The sequence below is a fragment of the Osmerus eperlanus genome, chromosome 7 (genome assembly GCF_963692335.1).
Source record: "Osmerus eperlanus chromosome 7, fOsmEpe2.1, whole genome shotgun sequence".
NCBI classification, from domain to species: domain Eukaryota; kingdom Metazoa; phylum Chordata; class Actinopteri; order Osmeriformes; family Osmeridae; genus Osmerus; species Osmerus eperlanus.
The window spans coordinates 21,143,700-21,167,600 of record NC_085024.1 but is presented as its reverse complement, the minus strand read 5'-3'; the positions used below and the strand labels follow the sequence as shown (position 1 = coordinate 21,167,600).

The 23,901-nt window shown below is 48.7% G+C and overlaps 5 protein-coding genes across 5 annotated transcripts in view; 1 reads left to right on the top strand and 4 right to left on the bottom strand.

Moving 5' to 3' along the window:
- The window catches only part of rps9 (ribosomal protein S9), a 36,243-nt gene extending 16,111 nt beyond the window's left edge, over positions 1-20,132 (bottom strand). The window contains exon 1 of the mRNA XM_062465915.1: positions 20,116-20,132. The gene's annotated coding sequence lies outside the window, so the exon portion shown is untranslated. The remainder of the gene's footprint in view (positions 1-20,115) is intronic.
- Positions 683-11,202, bottom strand: leng8 (leukocyte receptor cluster (LRC) member 8). Its single transcript, XM_062465768.1, has 15 exons — positions 10,865-11,202; positions 10,308-10,440; positions 9,966-10,115; positions 9,714-9,791; positions 9,027-9,459; positions 8,388-8,544; positions 7,828-7,998; positions 7,335-7,595; positions 7,057-7,221; positions 6,636-6,930; positions 6,449-6,550; positions 4,905-4,973; positions 4,663-4,792; positions 4,320-4,527; positions 683-4,192 (listed from the first exon to the last, which is right to left on the bottom strand). Exons 1-15 carry the CDS (start codon positions 10,909-10,911, stop codon positions 4,030-4,032), a joined length of 2,562 nt encoding a protein of 853 aa, XP_062321752.1. The 5' UTR covers positions 10,912-11,202; the 3' UTR covers positions 683-4,029.
- Positions 12,590-16,129, top strand: cdc42ep5 (CDC42 effector protein (Rho GTPase binding) 5). The gene is made up of 2 exons (XM_062465884.1): positions 12,590-12,748; positions 14,205-16,129. Exon 2 carries the CDS (start codon positions 14,210-14,212, stop codon positions 15,161-15,163), a length of 954 nt encoding a protein of 317 aa, XP_062321868.1. The 5' UTR covers positions 12,590-12,748; positions 14,205-14,209; the 3' UTR covers positions 15,164-16,129.
- Positions 16,213-20,153, bottom strand: grwd1 (glutamate-rich WD repeat containing 1). Its single transcript, XM_062465834.1, has 7 exons — positions 19,925-20,153; positions 19,549-19,666; positions 19,270-19,432; positions 18,206-18,416; positions 17,801-17,946; positions 16,949-17,140; positions 16,213-16,688 (listed from the first exon to the last, which is right to left on the bottom strand). Exons 1-7 carry the CDS (start codon positions 20,136-20,138, stop codon positions 16,380-16,382), a joined length of 1,353 nt encoding a protein of 450 aa, XP_062321818.1. The 5' UTR covers positions 20,139-20,153; the 3' UTR covers positions 16,213-16,379.
- A 705-nt stretch (positions 20,154-20,858) lies between these two features.
- zgc:174888 (uncharacterized protein LOC558116 homolog) lies at positions 20,859-23,660 on the bottom strand. Its single transcript, XM_062465904.1, has 5 exons — positions 23,216-23,660; positions 22,706-22,812; positions 22,176-22,244; positions 21,937-22,068; positions 20,859-21,653 (listed from the first exon to the last, which is right to left on the bottom strand). The coding sequence occupies exons 1-5, from the start codon at positions 23,226-23,228 to the stop codon at positions 21,282-21,284; spliced, it is 693 nt and encodes a 230-aa protein (XP_062321888.1). The 5' UTR covers positions 23,229-23,660; the 3' UTR covers positions 20,859-21,281.
- Between the last annotated feature and the right edge of the window lie 241 nt (positions 23,661-23,901).

Genomic DNA, 23,901 nt, shown 5'->3' with positions numbered 1-23,901 from the left:
GCGCCTCATTGCCTGGTTACCCATACTACACACACACGCTGTTGAAACAAGAGCAGAGTGGAGTGATCCAGTATGTGTTCCCAGGCAATAAGACAGCTGACAATTTCTGGATGAAGCTAAGATGCCAAATGAAGATAGGACACAGACGGGGCAGAAGTTACAGAAATAAATGAACTCTGAACTGTGAGGTTTGCTGTTGGCGAAGGTAAAGTACTAGCCATGATGGGTGGAGTCTCAAATGCTTCTAAACATACAGAACAACTCATTAGAAACAGAAACATACAGAAATTAATGGTCTAGTTATATCTGGGTATTTTAACTTGGGTTGAAAAGAGAACAGACAAACTGCATGCTATATTTTAAATTAATCACCCCCCCCCCCCCAAAAAAAAACAAGCATTAAAAAAAAATAAATAATATGTATCACTTTCCAGCATCAACTTAAACTCCCATATACATTAGGCACCAGGCAATTATTTGGGATCATTTCAGCAGCATGGCTTGAGAAGGCAGTATCATGTCTTGCCTTTCTCACAGCTCCCTCTCCAGCTGGTGTCTGGAGGAGACTGCTGAGGCTCCCAGGCCATCCCTCGTACTGCAGGAGGAAACACAAGGTGTGGCTGGAGGTGAGCAAGAGGGGCGAGGGAGGGAGAGGGAGGATAGTTGAAAGAAGAAGAAAACACATGTTGAGACATCGAAAGTTGAACTTCTGAAATCAACTGAATGTTGAATAAGCAACCGGCATCAAGCAAGTTTTTTGACAAACAGCTGCAAGTCATGAAGGATGGATGAAATTCTTCAGTTTACATGTGATTGACTTAAAACAATCCTGGTGGTGCTGAAACTGGCGGTAATGCTTCGATTAACACATGAAAACACAGGCCCTCCCCAGCCAAAAAACACCACTGTTTGGAAAATAATTTTGAAAAGCTTGTCAACTAGTTAAATGTACAACTTTTTAGTTAAGCTAGTAGAGCAAGAGGCACATAAGCTCAGGATGATACACAGTAGAATATGGCAAATATTCAACTCTACACTGGCAGTTCTTGGCTGGTGTGAATGCGGCGTTAAACCAAATCTTTTGCTTGCCAGTAGGTCTGTGCGTTTTTAATGTTAACGATTTAGCTTAATGAAGACAAGAATCATGCATAAAAGACAACCCAAACCGTAATTCAACACTCAAGTTGTAAATATATTAAAAAAAACATATGGACAGAAACAACTGATTGTTTAGGTAATATTTGTCAAGAAAAAGATTTGGAAACTGTAAATGTTTCAATCCTGCAAAAAGGAAAAATATATTGATTTACTGTAAAGACCTCAATGCCCACAGTAATTGCATGCATTTCCACATGAACAAAAACACGTTTTGGTTTACACTAGAAAGCACAATTATCAATTCTCTCCATTTTATAATAAAACGTTTGAGGGGGTAGGTAGAAATTTTGCCAATAAGGTATACTTACTATAAGTATTCATTTACAATCACATCAAATGTTTTAATTAATTGCATATTACCCATATGTAAGAAAAGACCTGGTCCTACACTCTCTGCATCTATGAAAATCACTTACCCTGATGTGAACAGAAAATGAAAAAAAGAAATCTGAACTGCCAACAAAACAACATTACCAACTGAAAGCACACCAATATGTACATTATATACACATTCTAAAGACTGGGATCACTTTTTTTATACAGAACATTCTATTCCGTTCAACTTGCCATACACCCTTTTTAAAAGCCGCTCTGGGGGTAATACTGCCAGAGGAGTAGAGTACGCCTGAAACTGAGAAGCTAAGACGACGTACAGCTGCTGCCATCTGAGGATCAAGGCTCATGCTCCACTGGTTTATGTAGTACAGAACAGCTACTCCACAACCCAAAAGCTCTTGATAGGTACATCAAATTACAATTCATCAACCTGACCCTCTCAAAAATCAAGGTAGACATTTAGAACATTTAGAACACGCCAAATAACACTACTCTACGTCTCTTCCTTTTATTGAAAATCAATTTCTGCAAAATGGTCATGAATGAAGAATTTAGTAGTTTACTTAAAATGCCTTTGAAAATTATTCTATGGCGCACAATGGATGTTAAAATTGCTGGCATGACATCATTCTAGCTTCATTTCAATATTTGTTACAAACCTATACACAGGTACATATTAAAATCGAAGACTATCAGAATGACTGATCAAATATGGAGCCAGGAAATGTGTTCCAATTACTGTACGTAGGGTTGAAATACTAAAGCTCAAATTCTACAGGTTAGATTGATCTCTTTCTGGACTGAACCCACCTATTACCCTACATAACTTTTTACGTCATACTTTAAACCAAAGTGATGATGCCAGGGAGACTTGAGCCTGATATCTGCTGCTGGTCTTGTCGTCCACCTTCCAGTCCCTTTCTCTTACCAGCCATACATACTCAGCCTGGGTGACCAGAGTGCGCGTGGCACAGCATACAAACCCTTCGCTCCAGCCTGACCGCTGGAGGGACAGCGGGTTCCAGCGGCGGTCACAACGCCCACATCTTTCGGATCCGGTGACCCTGCTGTTGAGGAGGTGGAGGGTCTGCCATTTCACATCTCTGGAGGCCTTCGTCCTGCAGAGTGGGACCATCCTCCCAGTGAGCAGGGCCTGAGGGCCCCCAGGAGCCTCTTCCTTGGGAAGGACGCTTGGGGGGGGGCTTCTGGATACGGAGCGCTGCGTCGGAGCGGAGATGCAGGGATGATGGAGGCAGACCGTACTGCAGCCACGGCTTAGAGAGGGGGCCCCAGGGGGCCCCAGACTAGAAGAATGTAGGGGGGGGGGGTTGTGTGTGGGGGTGGCGTCTCAGTAAAGACTAAAGCTCCACGCGCCATCAAACTTACAAAGTCAATGCCTAGCGGCGGGTGAGATGCCAATCTTGGGGGATCTACTGTGGATCAGCGGTGGAGTAACGGGCGGTGGCAAGCCGGGCTGCACCAGACGATGGAAGATAATTTTAGAGGGTCGGAATGCAAGACTGTGGCTGTCATGGCAACTGGGCTAACCGGTAAAGGAGCCAAAACCAGAACCTCCAGATTTCTCAGTCAGTAACTCTCCAGGTGGAGGCTGGGAGGCCGGAGAAGTAGAGGCAGGGGAACCACACCTGACAGCCAATCAGAGACAATTTAGGAAAGGGGGGAGCGGGGGGGGTGGGGGAGCAGGACTGGACTGGACATACAAACCACCATCTCGTCTTCTCTAGGATCTGACACCGGATCACTGGGGTTTTTCCTCTGAGCAGAAGGCAAAGCAAAGTCTCTGAAGGAATTGGCCAGTAGCCCCTCTGGCTTGGCCGGCCAGTAGCCCCTCTGGCTTGGCCGGCCAGTAGCCCCTCTGGCTTGGCCGGCCAGTAGCCCCTCTGGCTTGGCCGGCCAGTAGCCCCTCTGGCTTGGCCGGCCAGTAGCCCCTCTGGCTTGGCCAGTAGCCCCTCTGGCTTGGCATGGCTTCAGTGACGACGCCACAGCAGTTTCAGCTCTCGGTCTTCTCGTTTCTCTCTTGACTGGCAAGACTTGTCTTCAGACTGTGGAGCTGTTGACTTGTGGGAAGGAAAAAACATAACAGAACACTGTTAGCTTCAAAGGAGCGAGGGCAGCTGGGTACAGCTGGGAGAGCGAGGGCTGTCTTTCCTGATCTGCTTTCACTACAGAAGGGAGTCGCTAACCATGTCAATCTATCCTGTTCATTCATGAAAGTGAGTCTTAGCGGCTTGATTCAATATCTTGAGCTGTGTGTGCGTGGCTAAGCTACTCGTCAGTGCTGATCTCCCTCACGCCTCTAATACAGTCCAGATCTGTCAGTGTGATGCGCTTGTGGCTGCAGTTTGCCTGTTGCTCTCGAGGGTACGACTTAACCTAACCGCTGGTCTCTGTCTAAACTGCCTGGGAGGTCAGAGGTGACGTGAGTACTAAGGGTTTCCCTTTACTGTGCTCATCCCCCCACCCCCCCCTCCCGGGTTCCCTCCCTCCCTCCCCACCCAGCCCATCCCTCCCCCCTCAGGAGGCAGCCAGGCAGGCGGAACTGGCTTTGCAGTCGATCTTGCTGGGGTCAGAGGGGAAGGTGCTGACTCCCAACCCTGTCAGAAAGGCCAAGCACGAGTCTAAACACAGGAAGCCCAGACTAGACTGCACATACTCCACCGGCAGGTCGGGTCTAAATCTGCGGACACACAGAGGAGGGAAGCACAACTCGGGGTCAGCACCAACAGAAACACTGAAGACTTTCTGTCTTTATTCTATCCCAGAATCACGCCTTCCATGGCCCAGTGTGGTTTTGCGCCGCTTACGTTTTGAGCATGGCCTTAAGCGCGATCTTTCGTTCCCTCTCGACAAACTTGTCGATGAGGTAGGAGGCCATGCGCGGCGCTCGCCGGTACAACAGGAAGAAGCGGTGGTAGTTGCCCAGCGCCCAGGCGGCGCGGAGGGCCAGGGCGTGGGAGACACAGCTGTCCTCCCGCAGCGCCGGGGTCAGGTACACCAGCTCAGTGGTCAGGTCTGACGGGGGAGGAAGAAAAACAGCGCTCCGTGAGCCGGTTGGGAACAGGAGTAATCATGGAGACCCGAGTAACCATGGAGACCCGAGTACCCGCTTCCCTCCTGGAGGAAAGCAGCCAGGGGGGGAAGACCTACCTCCGGAGTTCTTGGTGAAGATGTAGTAGAGCAGTCTGTAAGCGGTGAACTCTCCGATGTTGTCTGACGGGTTATCCTTATACAAGGCCTTCAGCTGGGTCTGGCACTGGTTGAACTCCTCATGGTCACCCTGAAGCACACACCATTTTAGTTACACAACAGATATTTTACCGCGCATGAGAAAACCATTTGTATTCATTCATTTTAAACAGATCAACCTGAACAAGGACACAAGGCGTTACCTTCTCGAGGGCAATGCGCGCGTGACACTCGTACACCTCCACCGTGAACTCCGTACGAACTCCTTGAACCTGTGGACAGGGAGACAGATTTGAGCAAAACGAGACATGCCCTTACAGGCGGGGCTGGGAGGACAGGTGTGAGGGTGGGGGGAGGACAGGTGTGAGGGTGAGGGGAGGACAGGTGTGAGGGTGGGGGGAGGACAGGTGTGAGGGTGGGGGGAGGACAGGTGTGAGGGTGGGGGGAGGACAGGTGTGAGGGTGAGGGGAGGACAGGTGTGAGGGTGGGGGGAGGACAGGTGTGAGGGTGGGGGGAGGACAGGTGTGAGGGTGGGGGGAGGACAGGGGTGAGGGTGGGGGGAGGACAGGTGTGAGGGTGAGGGGAGGACAGGTGTGAGGGTGGGGGGAGGACAGGTGTGAGGGTGGGGGGAGGACAGGTGTGAGGGTGAGGGGAGGACAGGTGTGAGGGTGGGGGGAGGACAGGTGTGAGGGTGAGGGGAGGACAGGTGTGAGGGTGGGGGGAGGACAGGTGTGAGGGTGAGGGGAGGACAGGTGTGAGGGTGGGGGGAGGACAGGTGTGAGGGTGGGGGGAGGACAGGTGTGAGGGTGAGGGGAGGACAGGTGTGAGGGTGGGGGGAGGACAGGTGTGAGGGTGGGGGGAGGACAGGTGTGAGGGTGAGGGGAGGACAGGTCTGAGGGTGAGGGGAGGACAGGTGTGAGGGTGGGGGGAGGACAGGTGTGAGGGTGAGGGGAGGACAGGTGTGAGGGTGGGGGGAGGACAGGTGTGAGGGTGGGGGGAGGACAGGGGTGAGGGTGAGGGGAGGACAGGTGTGAGGGTGGGGGGAGGACAGGTGTGAGGGTGGGGGGAGGACAGGTGTGAGGGTGAGGGGAGGACAGGTGTGAGGGTGGGGGGAGGACAGGTGTGAGGGTGGGGGGAGGACAGGTGTGAGGGTGGGGGGAGGACAGGTGTGAGGGTGAGGGGAGGACAGGTGTGAGGGTGAGGGGAGGACAGGTGTGAGGGTGGGGGGAGGACAGGTGTGAGGGTGGGGGGAGGACAGGTGTGAGGGTGAGGGGAGGACAGGTGTGAGGGTGGGGGGAGGACAGGTGTGAGGGTGGGGGGAGGACAGGTGTGAGGGTGAGGGGAGGACAGGTGTGAGGGTGGGGGGAGGACAGGTGTGAGGGTGGGGGGAGGACAGGTGTGAGGGTGGGGGGAGGACAGGGGTGAGGGTGAGGGGAGGACAGGTGTGAGGGTGGGGGGAAGACAGGTGTGAGGGTGGGGGGAGGACAGGTGTGAGGGTGGGGGGAGGACAGGTGTGAGGGTGGGGGGAGGACAGGTGTGAGGGGAAGACAGGTGTGAGGGTGGGGGGAGGACAGGTGTGAGGGTGAGGGGAAGACAGGTGTGAGGGTGAGGGGAAGACAGGTGTGAGGGTGGGGGGAGGACAGGTGTGAGGGTGAGGGGAGGACAGGTGTGAGGGTGGGGGGAGGACAGGTGTGAGGGTGAGGGGAAGACAGGTGTGATGGGGAGGTGCTGCAGGGGGGGTGCCCACCGTCAGGTCCTGTCGTATGGACTTCATCTGTTCACAAGCGTAGGGGTAGTCCTGGTGGTTCTTCCAGTGGGCCTTCACCACCGGCAGGGACTTCCTGAGAACCTGGGGACACGAGACCGACACGTTAACATCTTGAAACATCTCCACGGACCCTCCCTGAGATCAGGTCTGAGTCAGTGCCACTCACAGACACGGGGCGCACTGTGGAGGGGTCCGGGGCGCAGGTGAGCCTCAGGTAGTTCTTGGTGATCTCCTGGCAGGTGCCCACGATGGGGCAGTCCTCCCAGCTGAGGGCCTCCTGGGTGCCGTTGGGGAGCTCCAGGGAGTTGATGGAGAGGACCAGGGGCTCGGAGCGCAGCTGCTTGTGGAAGCGAGCCGCCCGGCTCTGCTTCTTAGCCTCTCGGTTGGGGTCGTGGAAGTCCAGGCCTGCGTTACCTCCCTTCCTCTTCTTTCCCGGGCCGGAGTTGGACTCCTCCATGTTCCTGAGGAGGAGGAGGGATAATCAGCTGTGTACTTGAGTCAACGGGGAAGCATCTAGAATAAATCTACGATATGGTAGCATTCAACGGTTTTACAGACAGCTTAGAAAACTGAAACACTGTTCCGACCTTCGTCCCCTGTTGCCTCGGCCTCCTCGTCCTCGCCCCCTCTCTCCGCCACCCCGGCCGCGGTCTCGGTCTCCACCGCGGCCACGCCCGGCTTTCTGCTGCCGACGAGACAGCTGGGGTCGAAGGTCACAGGACATGCTGCTGTCTGACTGAGAGCCAGAGTCACTGGGAGGGCAGAGAGATGTCCAGGTTACACATGACACACACACATGCCTGGAGTCTCTCCGATGTCTCCCTGTCAGAGAGGACTGGGGATCGAGAGGCTGATCTGGTCTCACCTGCGTCGGTGTCTCTGGCCGCTGCGGTCGCGGTGTCGGCTGTGGGAGGGGGAGGGCGAGCGCGAGGAGGAGCGGGAGGACGAGCGCGAGGAGGGGCTCCTCTGAGAGAAGACGTTTCTGTAGTGGCCCAGCCTGGTTCCTGCTCCACGGCCTCGGGAGGCCGCCCCGGCGCCCCCCCGGGCACCCCCCCCCCGGCTCACGGCGCTCTCCAGGGTCCTCTGGACCGGCACCGCCTCCCACCGAGACTGTTTGGCCTTCAGTCTGCGAGGACGGACATGACAACATGAGCGTCCACACAGGGCTGCGTTGAAGTCAACACAGATAAACGACTTCCATTCGTATCGTCATCCATCGGATGACCCTCTCGCCCTTGTGGACCAGAGTTACCCGATGGATGACGGGGGTTAACGGAAGGTGTTTTATCCGCTGAACGTGGCTTTGTTAAGCATTGCCGTGGCGTTCCCACGGCGCAGCAGAGAAGCCGCCCACTCACTCGGGCAGTGGCTCGTGCGTCCAGTCGATGGTGTAGGCCGAGCCGTCCAGCAGACGGTCCTGCAGCACCTCCTTCAGCATCTTCTCTGTGCGGTCCTTGTCGTCCTCCGTCTCACAGGCAGTGAAGCAGCGCTGAACGTACTCCTTCATGGCCTGGGGCCAGTCCTGGGGCCTGGGGGGGAACAGCAGAGGTCAGGGTTAGTCCTGGGGCCTGGGAGGGGGAACAGCAGAGGTCAGGGTTAGTCCTGGGGCCTGGGAGGGAGGGGGAACAGCAGAGGTCAGGGTTAGTCCTGGGGCCTGGGAGGGAGGGGGAACAGCAGAGGTCATCAGATGTAATAAAAGAGGAACAAGATTGATTTTGGTTCGGTCAAATAACCAATCAACATGCCCTGCATGTTTTGCACATTTCCCTGCTCCGATTCAAATGAATAGGTTGTTATCAGGCTTCTGCTGGGCTTCTTCACGACCCATTTGAATGAATCAGGTGTGTTGGAGTAGGGAAACATGTAGAACATGCAGGGCAGGGGGTCAAAGGGCAGGGGTCCCTGAGGACCTTCTCACCGTGTCTGAGCCCCCCCGGGTGCAGCGGCGGCAGCACCAGGTGAGGCAGATGTGGCAGCCAATCCGGTGGGCTGCTCCCCGGGAGGGAAGCTGGGATTGGTCATGACGTAGGGCCTCTTTGGAATGTTGAACTTCATGGTTCCTGCTCCAGGTGATTCTGGGGAAAGAAAACGTCAAAGATGCAGAACGGGATTTAAAACTAGTCATTCCAGTCGACCGGTATTTTGTTGAAATGTTTTCAATACTTTTGTCTTCAGTCATGGATTTCAAAAATTTATATTATTTAATCTAAGTGTCTTTCACGTCTCTGGAACTTTCACTGTCTGCATCGGTGCCAGCATCTCAACTCATGACTGACAGAACGCCTGGGGCAGAGTAAACACTACCAATAAGATGGTGCTACACACATCCTCAATCTCACATTTCATACAGTCACAGAAAGGCCACAGGAGAAACAGACATACAAAACGTCAGCTCTTCCTCAAACTAAAACATACCACTACTTCCTCATTAATGACCTACACTGTGGCAGTAGCCCTCCAGGAACAGGGTTAGAGACCGCTGGTCTAGAAGGCCTGAGGTCTACCCACCAGTTTCATTAAATACTGTGGGAAACACTGCACGCACACACACACTTACGCTTCATGCGGTGCCACTGCTGCTGTCCTCCTTGTTTTTGGTTCTGATTATTATTATTCTTGGCTTCTCCTCTCCCGACGCCTGGTCCATACTGGCCCTGCTGCTGCACGTTACTCTGGGAGGCCTGGTAGGAACTCTGAGCCTGGTAATTCTGCCCGTAGCCTGGCCTGCCTTGACCAGGGTTGGGCTTGTAGCCGCGCATCTGGTCGCCTGGCGGGTAGGGCATGGGGCTGTTGCCGTTGTAAGGGTTCTGTGAAGGGGGAGTGGGGTACTGGGAGTTTGGAGACGGGGGTAAGGAGGGGGGAGGAGGGGGAGGGGGCTGCTCAGAGCTGGTTGGGCTCCGGGGGGGAGGTTGTGGGGCAGTGGGAGGAGGGGCTTGGGGCTGGGGGGGGTAGTTTGATGACTGGTCGTCCATCAAGGGCATGGATGGAGGCTGAAAAGGGGTTATATTTAGAAAAAAACAGAGTAGAGGAAATAAATATCCCACCATGTTTCTGTATAGATGTACAAAACAAGATTAAAAAGTCTAATCCTGAACCGGACCACAGAAGCATATCTAAGCATAGACAAAAGTTCTTACATTTTGGTTCAAATGTGAGGATGCAATTTTAAATATTTTTTTTGTATAATTAAGTACAACTTAATTATAATATTATGAAGATTTCAGCAGTTACTAGTGTACAATACCTGTCCATTTGGTATGGTGGGTCCTGAGTAGGCTCCTGGGGGGCCCCCATACTGTCCCTGAGGATAGCCGCCACCATACTACAGGTCAGGAGTACACGCAAACGTTACTCCTTTACACCTAACGTCATGCAGGACTAGTGAGGTTTTTAACTTTCCTAACCCCTCTGTCAGTATACCAACTGCCAGCCATAAACATCTTTCAAACCATTTTACAGCCTTAATTCATCCTCTGAAATGATAGTGAGTACTTACCGGGGCCATGGGGTAGTAATAGTTGTATGGGTAAGTGTATCCAGCATATTGCTGTGGCTGGTTTTGTTGGTACCACTGATTGTAGTACTGCTGCTGTTGTTGCTGCTGGTGGGCGGTAGAATCTGCTACTGCGGGTTGGAACTGGCCAGCCTTTCCCAAAACAGTACATACAATTAGAAACAAATACACTGTGCCAATGGACCTCTACATAGTTAATCATTCTGTTCAGACTGACGTGGGTGACCACCGGTATTTACGTTGTCATGGCGCGAAGGAATGATTTCGTTAAAACGCTGGCGAACATGACATCTACAACGGCCTATTACAGGTCGCTTTACACACCTGTGCTGTGGCCCTGCTGGCCTGGGCAGCCTTGGTCGCGCTCTGGGTTTTGCTAATGGAGGCCAGTGCCTGCCTTGCCTTCTCCCACTCCGGATTTTCGTGGATCTGACCTTCTGAACTTGTTGCATATGACCTGGGAGGGGGAAATAGGTCGGGCAGGATGGGTTAACGGATTGGCTTGACTGGCTAGATAGGCTAAACCGTTGAGTCAAAGTTAGCAGACAGGGAAATGTAAGACTAACGGCTTGTATTTAGTTTATGATGTCAATTTCCAAATCGTTCCCATACCAACGTTAATAAAAAATGCAGTTGACATCTTAGACGTGAATCACACTTAAATGGATTTATGTACAGCTCGTAGGTGGCTAGCAGTAGCTAGCTTTAGCTTGAGCTAACTACAGTACTACCTCCTCGTCGCAAACGAGTAGCTAGCTAGTCTAACGTCCTTACAATTGATAATGAAAATACCTCGATCGGTGCGTCTTACACGTGTTCCACTTCAGTGATATGTGACTGTAAGCTTGCTAGCACGCAAAGGGATTGAGATTGTTTCTTACCAAGTCGCAGCCGGAGCAGATTGGGTTGTGGTACTATTCGCCGCCATTTAAGAAATCTAGCTAGCTAGCTTTCTGCTAGCCAGCAAAATGCGGTGCAGCTAATCGACAGTAGTTGGAAGGTAAACAAGACCAACTCCACTGTCAAATTTAAAACTCTTCAATCTGTAGACCAATTTCTAACAATCTTCGGTTTTGTGTTGTATACTTACGATATTTAACATGTACTGTACAAACTAACCTAGCCTGCTATGATAGATTAAAATGTTATCGTCTTAGCTTGTCAACTTGACCTGCTATTCTAGGACGCCCGTGTTGAACTGTGAAACAAAATGGCAGTTGAACCACAGACTGTTGAATTTTTCCGTTCCGTTTTAAAGGTACATTCAGCTATTTTCACAGCCTGCTCATCCCTGTCCTGGTTGCAGTTCCTGTCCTCCAGCCAACTATTTGATCCCTATTCTATAGATCTGTATTCAATAGATCTGTTCTAGTATTTGCTGGCCCGGTAAAGATGGCTTTGTAAGCAGCACTGTTTTATGTGTCATCTCATTTGAAAAGAGCAATTATTGCCAAGTATTGAGTTAATTTTGTAATAGGCCTAGCTTTGTAGTTTTTGTCAATTATTATGTCTTCAAAATATGATAATCAGATTATTCAGTTCCAAAGAATATTTTACACTACATTTAGGCCTACACAAGTTTGTGACGATGAGCCACCACAGCACACTAGACCACATCACAAGACTGATATAATTTACAGTTAAGTGATGGCCCCAAATATATAAATTCAACAAACAGTTCGTACAGCCTATTCACTTGACACAGAGCTCCATTTTGTGGTGGACTTGATTGGTGATCAAGTTGTTGCTTTTTTTGTTTGTTTGATTGCCGTTCATTTCCTCTATTTGGACTTTTAATTGCCAAGTGGAGCGCCACGAGATATTTTTCACATGCACAACATCTGGTTGCGTCATCCCACAGCTATGTAAATGGTATGAGGAGGTCTCGCCAACAATGACTCATTTCCAGTCATACACACTATTGTGTGATTCTCTGAGGTAGCCTATAGGTGAGGTAATCTTTGGTTCTTTCTCTCACCCTGAGGAAGGAAGATGGAGGGGGATTCCAGCATTAACGGCCTTCCTTCCTCTATTTTGATGGCCCAGATCCAGGATTTCCTAAAGAACGCCTTGAAGAGGCCTACTAACTTGGGCTAGGCCTACTTAATGAATGAGAAGCTCTGTGTCAGTTAGACCTCCCTGCAGTGACACATTTAAGACCCAACATTTTTGGTTGCGCTCCGTGGTAGAGTTAGCCTATGAGGGAACCTGACTGGCAGAATTCCTTAAAAAGTATAATTGTATGCCATTTTTTTGACTGTGGGGATAAGGGATATACAGTGTCCTATAAATCACTGTAGCCTAGCTGTCAGTGAAAGTTGGTTTTAAAATGAGCTGGAGTTTCTGACTTAAAAATAGGCTGTAATAGGCTATACGACACTTTAACGCTGTAGTAGTGGTGAGCAGAGTAAGTGGGGGGGGGGGGGGGGGGGATCAAATACGTTGTAACTTAATATAATGTAAAGTAGGCCTATGCTTTAATTGATAGATCTATATTATTAAAATATCATCGCAGTTTTGAAACGCATCGCTCCACTCTAAAGTAATCTCTCTTGTAGAACACGCACTCCCTAATATTTTTTTCGCGTCACTTCCTTGCCCTTCCCTTCGGGAAAAAAAGAAAAAATAGAAAGAGACATTGCAACGACGGACGTTGAGAAAGAGCGAGGAGTGAACATTTGGATAAATAATAAAAAAGGAAAATCCAGATGTAAAGAAGAATAGCAAGAAGGAAGGGAGCCAAACACGAGCGTATAAACTTCCAAGTAAGTTATTGATACTTTTTATGCTTTAATATTCCCGGAGTAACTTGATCAGTGGAGCGAAAGTTTTGCAATTCCCACCTTTTCCCCATGGCACTTATTCGCCCTTCATCTCTTTACTGCTGGGAAATCGATCTGAAGTTCAAATTCGTATGGAACACATTAGTAGTCATTTCGGTGTGTATCTGAAAGCAAGCGGTAGCTAAGTAACGTTGCCCAAACCCTATTACCAAGAAACGTTAATGGAAACGGTCCTAAGCTATGTTAAGAAATCCTAAACAGTAACATTTGCTTTCATTCGCCTGCAGTTTGTTTCAAGTGTGTCAATTAAAAACTTTCCAGAGTATCAACAAACCCAACACCTGGAACCAAATATTTTATATTCTTTCCATTTGGGACATTTGTTGGTTGGCAAATTTGAAACAATCCTTCAGCTTGAAAGATCAATATATGTTCAGGCCTACAAGTTTAAGACCATATGCCTATATTGATCATCCAAGTTTGATATAGATTTCGCTATTGCTATATATTTAATTTAGACAGGTCCTACTACACTCAGTAATGTGAGAATATTTGTTTCTCTGTCTCATAAGTCTTGGGCCCTCAGGGAAAGTATGTGCTTGCGTTGCATGCATATGTTTTACTTGCAAGTCTCAGCATGGTCTTGGCAGCAGTATCAGTGCCAAACGACTAGTTGAGTTTCTCACACTCTTGCACAACATGAGGATTTCAGCCTGTTATGGCAGGGCGTTAAAAGGCAGTCAACGTCAGAGGCTAAACTGCACTTCTCTACATTTTACATTTAGTCATTTAGCAGACGCTCTTATCCAGAGCGACTTACAGTAAGTACAGGGACATTCCCCCCGAGGCAAGTAGGGTGAAGTGCCTTGCCCAAGGACACAACATCATTTTTTCATGGCCGGGAATTGAACCAGCAACCATCTGATTGGTAGCCCGATTCCCTAACCGCTCAGCCATCTGACCCCCCTGATCACCTCTAGGTAGACTCCAGCTCCTTGGTGACATGCCCCTGGGACTGACGCCCCTGGGACTGACGATCATTATTCACATTCTCAGTTCCATCATCATCATAATGTGTCTCCATATTCCGAATTGAACATGTGTTGAAAACAAACCCGACACCAAGATGTTTATGCTGTTTTTATAAGTCATGGCGTTCGTCACTGTGTTTTGCTCCTGTGATCTAAGACATGACTCCAGATGTGCGAAAGCTTTGGGCTATAGACACCATGACGCTATATTCTCTGTCTCAACTTGAGACTGTAAGTTGAATGCTTTTATCCATAACATGTTAGTTTCGTATTTGAGGGCGTCTGTGTATCAAGTTCGTAGTTCTCATCACATCTCCCTTAATATTCCTGCCTCCTGAGCCTTTCTCTTTGACATCAACGATTTGCATAGTGAGTTCCCTAATCCTCAGTCCTCTTTCTTCCCACAGACATCATGCCCCTACACAAGACTCCCCGGGGTCCTCGTCTGGACCCCACCATGATCTCAGCCCCGCTCGGCGACTTCAGACACACCATGCACATAGGGAGGGGGGGCGACGCGTTCGGCGACACCTCCTTCCTGTCGACACATGGGCCCAGCTCATCCAGCTCCGACACCGAGGCATCGGCCCCCCCGCCGGCCAGCGACCCCGAGGGGCCCCTCAACCACGGTGGCGGCCGCGTGGACGCCACGGATGGCACGTGGAACAGGGAGCTGCAGCACTCAGACTCTGTGTCTTCCTTCGACCTGGACCTGGACCTAGGCCCGTCCATCTTGGGAGATGTTCTAGGGGTAATGGACGGGCTGGGCCTGGACTCTGAGTGGACGACCTCCACCAATGACGAGGAGGCGTTCACTGTCAACAGAAGTGCTGCCTCTGTGAAAGTGGAGCAGCTGAACATGGAGCAGGGGTCGGTCAGCGTGAACAACGAGTTAAATGAGAAGCTGGCGGGGTGGGATGGCGACGCGGAGCGCGAAAGGGGAGAAGTTCGGATCATGGAGGGGAACGGGATTAAGTCCAAAGGGTTGAAGCCGAAAGTGCGATTCAGCGATAAGCGAGAGGAAATCATTCGCCAGGCATCGGAGGAGGAGGGGCAGGGGTTTGAGTTTCAACAGAATGAGATTCCGGAGTGTGTCAGTCCAACGGTTGATGAGCATGAAAGAGGCAGTGACCTCATCAGTGCAGCAGAAGCAGAGGCCACCAATCACAAATCGGATCTGCCACCTAGTCCCGCCTCTTCACACAGTTCAGAGTATGAGGGTGTCACGCCATTGGACAGAAGGAGGGCTGAAAACTGCCACTCAGAGACTGATTCTGACGAGGAAGAGGAGGAGGAGGACGAAGCGGGAGACAGTGGAAGAGGCTACACGTTTGAAGATGAGTTTGATGATGAAATTGGCCTATAGGGGCCCATATGGTCTTTTGATAAAAAAGGTTATTGTTCACTGCCCACCATGAGCAGCATACTTTTCTTTAATCATCACAATAAAGGGATTTTCAACCAAAGGAGTGAACGAGTTTAACAGAATAAAAACTGGAGTGTAGGTATAGGTATAGGTATGTTAAAAACATACCTATGTTGTGCTTTCAGCTCTATGAATCACTTCAGACTTGTTGCTCAGCTTATAGTTTTGGACAGATTCAAGTGAATTCGACAATGTTTTAAATTAACTTTTTACCTTTGCCAGGTAAACTTTTTTTTACGAAAGTGCATATTATAAATACGTTTTTATCATGGTGCCTTAAAGGGAGTGGAGCGTCATCATATCCCTGTACTTAATATAGCCATTTCCTTAGCTTATTTTTATATCTCATTATGCATTTAAAGAAAATGTTAACATTTCCTCCACAGATCAATTTGTTTGCCAGAATTTCTCAAATTCTGGATACCCAAAGTGCCTTCTTGACATCCATTGTTATTGGATGCCACTGAGTATTTGTCCAGTCTTAGTGTTTTGAAACCAATGACGTTCTCATATTAATTATATATCATTCCAATATTGTACTGTGAAAAGCTTACATTTTAAATGTATTTCTCTTGCCAGTTGTTTGGATTTTAATTGTATCACAACTTAAAACTTATGATTTAGCCTTGTTGGGCAGAAATAGCAACGCTCTTATTTCTTTCGGGGTAAACGACTATTGACTGTAATGACCACTGACAATCTTTGATGCTGTGCTTATGTTGAATGCTTACGTTCTTAAAATCAAAGCATGCATGTTCAGTATGAGTTAATAGTTTTGGACCAATTATATTTAACAATGCTGGAAAGGGGAGTTTTTTCTATAAAGATAAACAAAAACGTTTTTCATCTCAGATTGATTCCCTTTAATATGCTGGCTACTTAAATAAACATTATCCTACAGACATATTTCATTTGTCAAGTCTGAAGTATTTACTGTAGACCAGTCCAAGGGTTGGTTGTTTGGAGTAACTTGCAAACACTTAGCATGGTGAGAAGAGGGTTTTCTATTCCAATATCTGCACAATACAAATTGCAGGATAAATGTTGCGCATGCACATTACATAGTAAATGCATGTCAAAAGAAATTAAGGGATTGTAGTAGTTAGTACACTAACACACACACACACACAGGTCAACACCAAACACACACACACTTCTACACAGATATCGTCCTAAACACATTGAAGCCGGACAGGGCAGTGGAGATCATCACTCCAGGTAACTGTGGGTGCCAGTGGATCTCCTTGATCTCAGTCTGTCCCTGGTGCAGGAACAGCAGCTGGGGGGGCAGATCCTTCACTCCCTCTGCCCTCGCTCCCACGTCACATGACTCCACGGAGAGATCCCACTGGCTGACGACGTCGTCCGCCCCGGAGGCGGCGAACACGCTCGAGTCCACAGGGTTCCACTCCACGGACGTCACCGGTGCCATGTGCTGCTTGAAGTTGGCCACCGGGCGCCCAGACTGCAGGAAAAGATCAACATGTTGGGACTGTGGCATAAACACCAGTCTGACGAGCACTTTGATGCAACACAGCAGGCTGTTGATAATACACAAGATCGTTTTCAGGACCGCAAATATTTGTGGGAGTTTCTTTATTGTCGTCTTTGATCTTACACCATCTTGACATGTTTTTACAAACGGTCAGGCCAAGACAAGTATGTGTATGTGTGAACTGACTGATGCATCATGTTTTCCAACATGGACTTCTTCACAGTTCTTACCTGGAACTGCCTGAGGTCCCAAACTTTGAGTAGCCCGTCGTCCCCCCCGGACAGGAGGAATGGTTCGCTCCGGTTCCAGCTGATGACGTTGACGTCTGAGGAGTGAGCCTCATTGGCTGAGAGCATGGAGTTGGGCGGGGCACGGATGTCCCAGACACGGATAGATTGGTCCACTGAGCAGGAAGCAAAAACCTGGCGGGTGGGAGAAGAATATCAATAACAGGTTAGGGTTAGTCTAGCTCTAGCACATCACTACTATGAGGAGATCCTGTTTTAATTGTTGTTCCTGTTGTGATCTGTCTCACTGTGACTCTTGGGAGAAACCAGTCTGACCCTCCCAGCATGGGCTGAACCAGACATACTGTGCTGTACATACTGTCCATGCCATCTCCACTGTCATACCTTGTATACAGTGACAATAAAGTTGAATCCAACCTAGTATAGTGTATGTGTAGTATGTGTATTAGAGGTGTTGTATACTGTATTGTACATTATTTTGTATATTTAGGGGATTTATTATATTTTTGCTTATCATAGGAGTCAGGTGGCTGAGCGGTTAGGGAATCGGGCTAGTAATCAGAAGGTTGCCGGTTCGATTCCGTCCGTGAAAAATGGCGTTGTGTACTTGAGCAAGGCACTTCACCCTACTTGCCACAGGGGAATGTCCCTGTACTTACTGTAAGTCGCTCTGGATAAGAGCGTCTGCTAAATGACTAAATGTAATTTATGTTCAGAGTACTTATGTTATGTTATGCCAGGTTGCTTTGCGTTGTCTTGTCCTAAGAGTTTCAGTGCCCAGTCTGACCCTGTGTTCTGTGCATCTGACAATGAAAGACTTGAACTTGGACTAACCGTGGGTTCAGTAGGGGACCACTGGAGGTCTTCCACAGACTTGCTGTGGGAGCTGAACGGTCGCTGGTCAATCTGCCAGGAAGTCCCTTCTTCTCTGGGCTCCCAGACATGGATGTTCTTCTTGCAATCTCCACTAACAAGGCGACCTTTAGGAAAAAACTAACTATTATTAACTGTAAGTTTTGTTAACCACAATAAAACTGCAAACTATGAGGGAGCCTGGTCTATTGCTAAGGTATTTTAATAAAGAGTGGTTAAACTATTTATTTGGGATTACGGGTGACGCACACACGAAACAAGGTCTACACAAAGAGCTGTCCCTAAAATTATACTGCCATTTTAAAGTCATTTTATTAGCATGCAGACATCTGGCAAACGTTACAGTTTGGAAACGGTCCAACTCACCCGGCACTTTGGGCGACCAATCAATCGCAAAGCCTTCCGTCATGTGACCGGAGAAACTGAAGAGGGGCGTGGCCTCCTTCTGCTGTTTAATGAAGGCTGACATGGCAGCAGAACTGTGCACGGCATCCACTTGAGATCGAAGATCAAAGATCTCCACCTGGGCCTTCTCGGACCAGACCGCGGCCAACGCCTGCTCCCCACGCCTGGTCACCTGCAGGTCAGGAGAAACGACACACAAGAACATCAGACATACTTACTGGGCACAGGCTGGGGGCTGACTGGACACAGGCTGGGGGCTGACTGGACACAGGCTGGGGGCTGACTGGACACAGGCTGGGGGCTGACTGGACACAGGCTGGGGGCTGACTGGACACAGGCTGGGGGCTGACTGGACACAGGCTGGGGGCTGACTGGACAGAGGCTGGGGGCTTACTGGACACAGGCTGGGGGCTGACTGGACACAGGCTGGGGGCTTACTGGACACAGGCTGGGGGCTGACTGGACACAGGCTGGGGGCTTACTGGACACAGGCTGGGGGCTGACTGGACAGAGGCTGGGGGCTGACTGGACACAGGCTGGGGGCTGACTGGACAGAGGCTGGGGGCTGACTGGACACAGGCTGGGGGCTGACTGGACACAGGCTGGGGGCTTACTGGACACAGGCTGGGGGCTGACTGGACACAGGCTGGGGGCTTACTGGACACAGGCTGGGGGCTTACTGGACACAGGCTGGGGGCTTAAGAGCTAAGCTCAACACACGGATGCAGCTGGGCTCCATGATAGTCTCGACTCAAGGATACTAATGGGAGGCAAAGAGCTGTAATAGTACATTGACATTTAGTCATTTAGCAGACGCTCTTATCCAGAGCGACTTACAGTAAGTACAGGGACATTCCCCCCGAGGCAAGTAGGGTGAAGTGCCTTGCCCGAGGACACAACATCATTTTGCACGGCCGGGAATCGAACCGGCAACCTTCTGATTAATAGCCCGATTCCCTAACCGCTCAGCCATCTGACCCCCTAGTAGGGGAGAAGTCGTTTGACGACTGCGACAGCGAACTCACTCTGACTCTGTTGATGCCTCCGTAGTGAGGCATCATGGCCAGCTCCATCTGCGGCTTCTTGTCCTCGTCCTCCTCCTCTTCGCTCTCCCCATCGCTGCTCTCATCCCCTTCCTTCTCCTTCTCCTCTGTGCCATGAAGGTTGTGCATGCGAATAACTAGAAGTCTGTGAGTATATGGGGGGGGGGGGGGAGAAGTGGGCCGTGACTTGTGTGTGTGATTGTGAGCCCCTCATTGGAAGGCTTTGGTGTGCATGCAATGAACCTACTTGTCACCATTTACCTGTTGCTAAGAGCAGCGTCTGCCTGTGTGCCAGCACAAAGCAACATGGACATCGGATACTGCTCTCTGCTGTCTCCATTCCCGTCTCTCAAAACATCGAAGCTCAGGCACGGAGCACCTGGCACAGAGAAAAATAATAATTATGAGATGGCAGATTAAACTTTTGGAAAAAGTTGTTTTTTCGACCCATCCCTAGGTGTCGCTGTCTGTGGCTTCAGGAAAATAAAGTTCCAAACCACGTTTCTAATTATTGCGAATTAACATAAAGCAATTCAAGGTGCACACCATTCTGGCTTATTACTAAAATACTGAATTGCTCATATGAATAGGTTAACGAATATAAAGTCCGTATAGCGCAAGCAAATTTTAGATTAACCTGTCTGACACTCGTGGTACATGCGGTAAGCCGACCGGTCCATCTCAAGCTCTTCTCCCGGTTGTAGTGGCTCTACACCGGGAACGTACACCTTGCCCTCATCCTCCCCTGGCTTTCCCTCATCTCCCATTCCGTCGTCGTCGCTGCCACCCGCTTCCATCTCTTCCATGTCTCCATCTTCGTTCGGAAACGTGTCTTCCTCAGGCGCAGACATCTTGTCGACGTACAATTTTGGTTATTTCCGGTCTGTCCACGTGGTTTAAAGCCCAACCCCCGTTGGCATCGAGCTCCATCCTCATTCCCCAACCTCTATCCCTCGCGCTCTGCACACACACAACACACCCACTTACGAGAATTCAACTGACCTCCTTTGGCAGTTAGTTACAAGCAACACTGCCAGTAATCCACATTCTGTCTCGGCATCTGAATTAGAATTAGGCAGCGGAAATCCTATTTTTCACACACAAAACACAGACTTCGCAACATGTTTAAACATTTGATGTGTTACAGGTTGTACCAGTAGCATGTAGGCTCCAGTTAAGATATAATCTAATCTACATTGTGCAAATGCCATCGTGAAAGAAATCTATAGGCTCTGTATCGCCGTTTTGGGTGTGTTGTTTTTGTAACAAGCCGTGGCATGTGTAGGATATAATGTCTTTGGGTCTTCATTTGTTTCCTTCTGCAGCTGCAGTTTACCTTCGTTGGTTATATCGACGGATCTGTGACTAGCTTTAAGAGCGGCACACTTTTAGGGACACTCAAATGCAAAACCTAGCCTATGTCAAAAGAAGAATCAAAGACTGGGCAACAGCAAAATTAACTACATTGCATTCAAGAAATGTCACAAAGAAAGCAAATTGAAGACCAGAGAGCTAGTATGCTCACAATGTTCTGATGATGAGGATGACAGATGCCTACATCTTCCACAAGATTAATTCAATAATTTATTTACATGATCTATGTACAACTTCATTCACTTCAGACAACCCTATTTTACCTGCCATTCAACAAACCGTAAACATCTGATGAATTCCATGTGTAAGATGGAGCTATACCTCAATGACACACTATATCACTTGCTAATGTTAAGCAGTGTTTGCAGGAGTTAGTGGCTGTTTAAACAGTAGGCTTATAGCTGTTTTGTTTGCTGCTAGGACTACGTTACAGTAAGCATAATTGGATATTTTTAGTTGCTTAGTGCAACAGCAATCTGTTACTTCATAATCAGCTTCCTGGCATGCCATCTTAACAAACAGAATGAGAGATGCTCAAATGATGTCCCAAAACACATTGCGCAAGCACTGATTATTTTGGCATTTGGTGTGCATCATTGTGGTAATATTTTTTGAGACAGCTAACCCAGTAGAAGCACATTAGCACAGTACACAAGTCCCCAAAGCAACAGGGTCCTTGAATCGGAAAACTGGGGGCTTGTTTGGCCCTCGTTGGTTGGAGGTGATGAATCATCAAACATGTGCTCTCTCTGCCCTTCCCTTTCCTGTCGGACATCCCGAGTGGTCAGAAACCTCTGCCTCCAGGGGGTCTGCTGCGGTTCCTCTGCCTGAGGAGGGGTCTTGTTGGGGAAGGAACACCTGCTCTCGGAGGACGAGCAGTGGAGCTCCATGTGAAGGTAAATCGAGAACAGGACAGATGTGTAGTTCCGGAGGTCCTCTGGAGAAGAGGTGCGCAGGGGTAAGATTGAGACATCAGGCTCTTCCTGGAATTTCTGTGAGAAAGGGAGACAATGGAAGGGAGAAGGAGACTGTTTACATAAATGTCCACAAAGAATCGTAGATGTAAATTTGTCTGTCGGTGTTTTACAAGATTTACTGTTGAGTATTTCCTTGCAAATATGTTCCTTTACGAAACATTTGCACAGCATAAGTAATGAGTGTATTCAAATACATTTTTTATCAACAAGCAGCATTTGAGCAGGATTAAAATATTTCTTCTTCTTACGTGGTGTAACTTCTTAAACTTTTAAATCCACCGTACAGTAAATAACCTACCTTATCTGCAATTTCATCCAAGGCCTCTATCACTTCCTGAATCAGTTTGAACTTATAGTTCTCAGGCCATAGTTTTTTGAGTAACTGTTCCCAGGAGTCTGAAAGCACGATTGCAGAGCGGGACACACAACACTAGAGGGACAGAAGAAGAACACAAGCATTATTACACTGGACAGCCACACTGGACAGCCACACTGGACAGAATCAGAGCGTCAGTGACTTGTTACAGGAAGCCTCACCAGCTCAGAGCAGAGCAGACTGTCATCGTAGTGGTGTGCAATTTTATAATCTGTGGGAAACACGTCCCGCTGGGAGAGAAAGTCAGGGGGATTAGAATTGTAATTACAGCTATCGGGAACACACAATGTTAAAGCATTTATAAAGATTTTTTGTTTGACTCTATCGTCATTTAAGTTGTAAGACACACTCTTATTTTGATTATCCTTTGTATGTTTCTAATCTCTTACCCTTACTTATCTCTGACAAACAGAAGGTAGAGCGGCAGCAGGAGGTTGAACGAAAATAAATCACTACCAGTGCTAATGCTCCAAAATGACCCCTGACCCCTTGGCCCACTTCTACGGGTAACTAAACAATATGAAGAACAACAAAAGACAGGCTGGACGCTCTCTCATGCTGCGCCCAACAACATTGTCATTATTTCTCTTCAGACCCACATGTACCTGAAGGGGTTGATATGGGGTGGACATAGGGAAACAGTCACAGTAAATAGCCAAGTGAGGAGTAATAACCACAAAACAAAACTTACAAACCCAGCGTGGTTAAAGTCGATTGTTCCTTTGAGGTTCTCGACACCTGCCTTCAGAGAGACATTGCATCCACCACATTGGACGATTAATATATATATAAGTAGAACTGATGGGAGAGAGAGAGGGAGAGAGAGGTGGAGGTTAATGGACGGAAACTTTGTGGTTAGTACATGTAGTTCAACACGTTCACTCAGAATTTTAAGAGATTCATCTTGGGTTTACATCAGGTTTATTGTGCCTTGATACAACTAAACTGACATGCACAACCACTACAAGCAGAAGAGTCCCACGCAATATGCTGACAAAACTGGTACCCACACCAAACACGTGCTTTAAATAACAAATTATCTCAAAAGTTGTTCAATCTCTTCCTATTGATAACATGCATTATACTGTAGAGTAGAGTCGTAGAATAGCTTACTTCATGAAACCCCAGAGTTACAGTTGCATTGATACACAATACAACATATACCTCGTATCAAATATACAACATATTAATCTTCTCTCACCTTGTTGTTTCATCCTTTTATCTTCCCAAGTAAGGACACTTCTCCATTTCTGTAGTTGAAGGCAATCAAGTCTGCAGAGAGATGTTGCGGTATCTCTCAGAGAGCAGAGTTCTCTTGTGGTCCTCTCAAGGTCTGTGACACTGTGAGCACAGAAGTTCCTTTTCTTCTGTCAGTAGAGCCTTGCTGATTCTCTTTTAGAATTCCTCCTTTTGTCTGTGTGGTACTTTCCAATACTCCCCCACTTTCCCTCTCACGCAATTCTCTTCTCTCACTTTGGATTTTCCCACTTCTGAGAAATAAACCAGCGCAAGCTGCAACCTATTCTCTCCTTGTTCTTATCTTTTCCCCTTTTTTCCCAGACGACCCAGTATATCTGAGTCCTCAACGAATTCCCCTCACTCTCTCCTCTCTCTCTCTCTCTCTCTCTCTCTCTCTCTCTCTCTCTCTCTCTCTCTCTCTCTCTCTCTCTCTCTTAAATTGCCTAATGGATAGAGAGGGACAGGCTCATGTGTTTCCAGTTCTCTCACTCTGTCTCGTTCTCTCGCCCTCTGGCCAGTCTGTGCGACGCAGGCTAGCCTGAAAGCGAAAGTGCTCGCTATCAAATCTTTAGTCTACTGCTTTTCTGCCCCTCCCACTGCCACACGTTCTACCTCACTATTGACCAATCTAGCCCCCCCACCAGCCCC

Bases quoted from the DNA above. Each gene is read 5' to 3' on its own strand.
- leng8 (XM_062465768.1), bottom strand. From the start codon at position 10,911: ATGGCGGCGAATAGTACCACAACCCAATCTGCTCCGGCTGCGACTTG. The intron at 7,596-7,827 runs GTGAGTGGGCGG...CCGTCCTCGCAG, and splicing joins ACGCACGAGCCACTGCCCGA to ACTGAAGGCCAAACAGTCTC. The intron at 4,193-4,319 runs GTAAGCGGCGCA...GTGTGTCCGCAG, and splicing joins CTTAAGGCCATGCTCAAAAC to ATTTAGACCCGACCTGCCGG.
- cdc42ep5 (XM_062465884.1), top strand. From the start codon at position 14,210: ATGCCCCTACACAAGACTCCCCGGGGTCCTCGTCTGGACCCCACCATG.
- grwd1 (XM_062465834.1), bottom strand. From the start codon at position 20,138: ATGTCTGCGCCTGAGGAAGACACGTTTCCGAACGAAGATGGAGACATG. The intron at 17,141-17,800 runs GTTAGTCCAAGT...CCCACCCGCCAG, and splicing joins GGTCCCCTACTGAACCCACG to GTTTTTGCTTCCTGCTCAGT. The intron at 16,689-16,948 runs GTAAGAACTGTG...CTTTTCCTGCAG, and splicing joins GGGACCTCAGGCAGTTCCAG to TCTGGGCGCCCGGTGGCCAA.
- zgc:174888 (XM_062465904.1), bottom strand. The intron at 22,069-22,175 runs GTGAGGCTTCCT...CTGTCCCTCTAG, and splicing joins GTCTGCTCTGCTCTGAGCTG to TGTTGTGTGTCCCGCTCTGC. The intron at 21,654-21,936 runs GTAGGTTATTTA...CCTTTCTCACAG, and splicing joins TGGATGAAATTGCAGATAAG to AAATTCCAGGAAGAGCCTGA.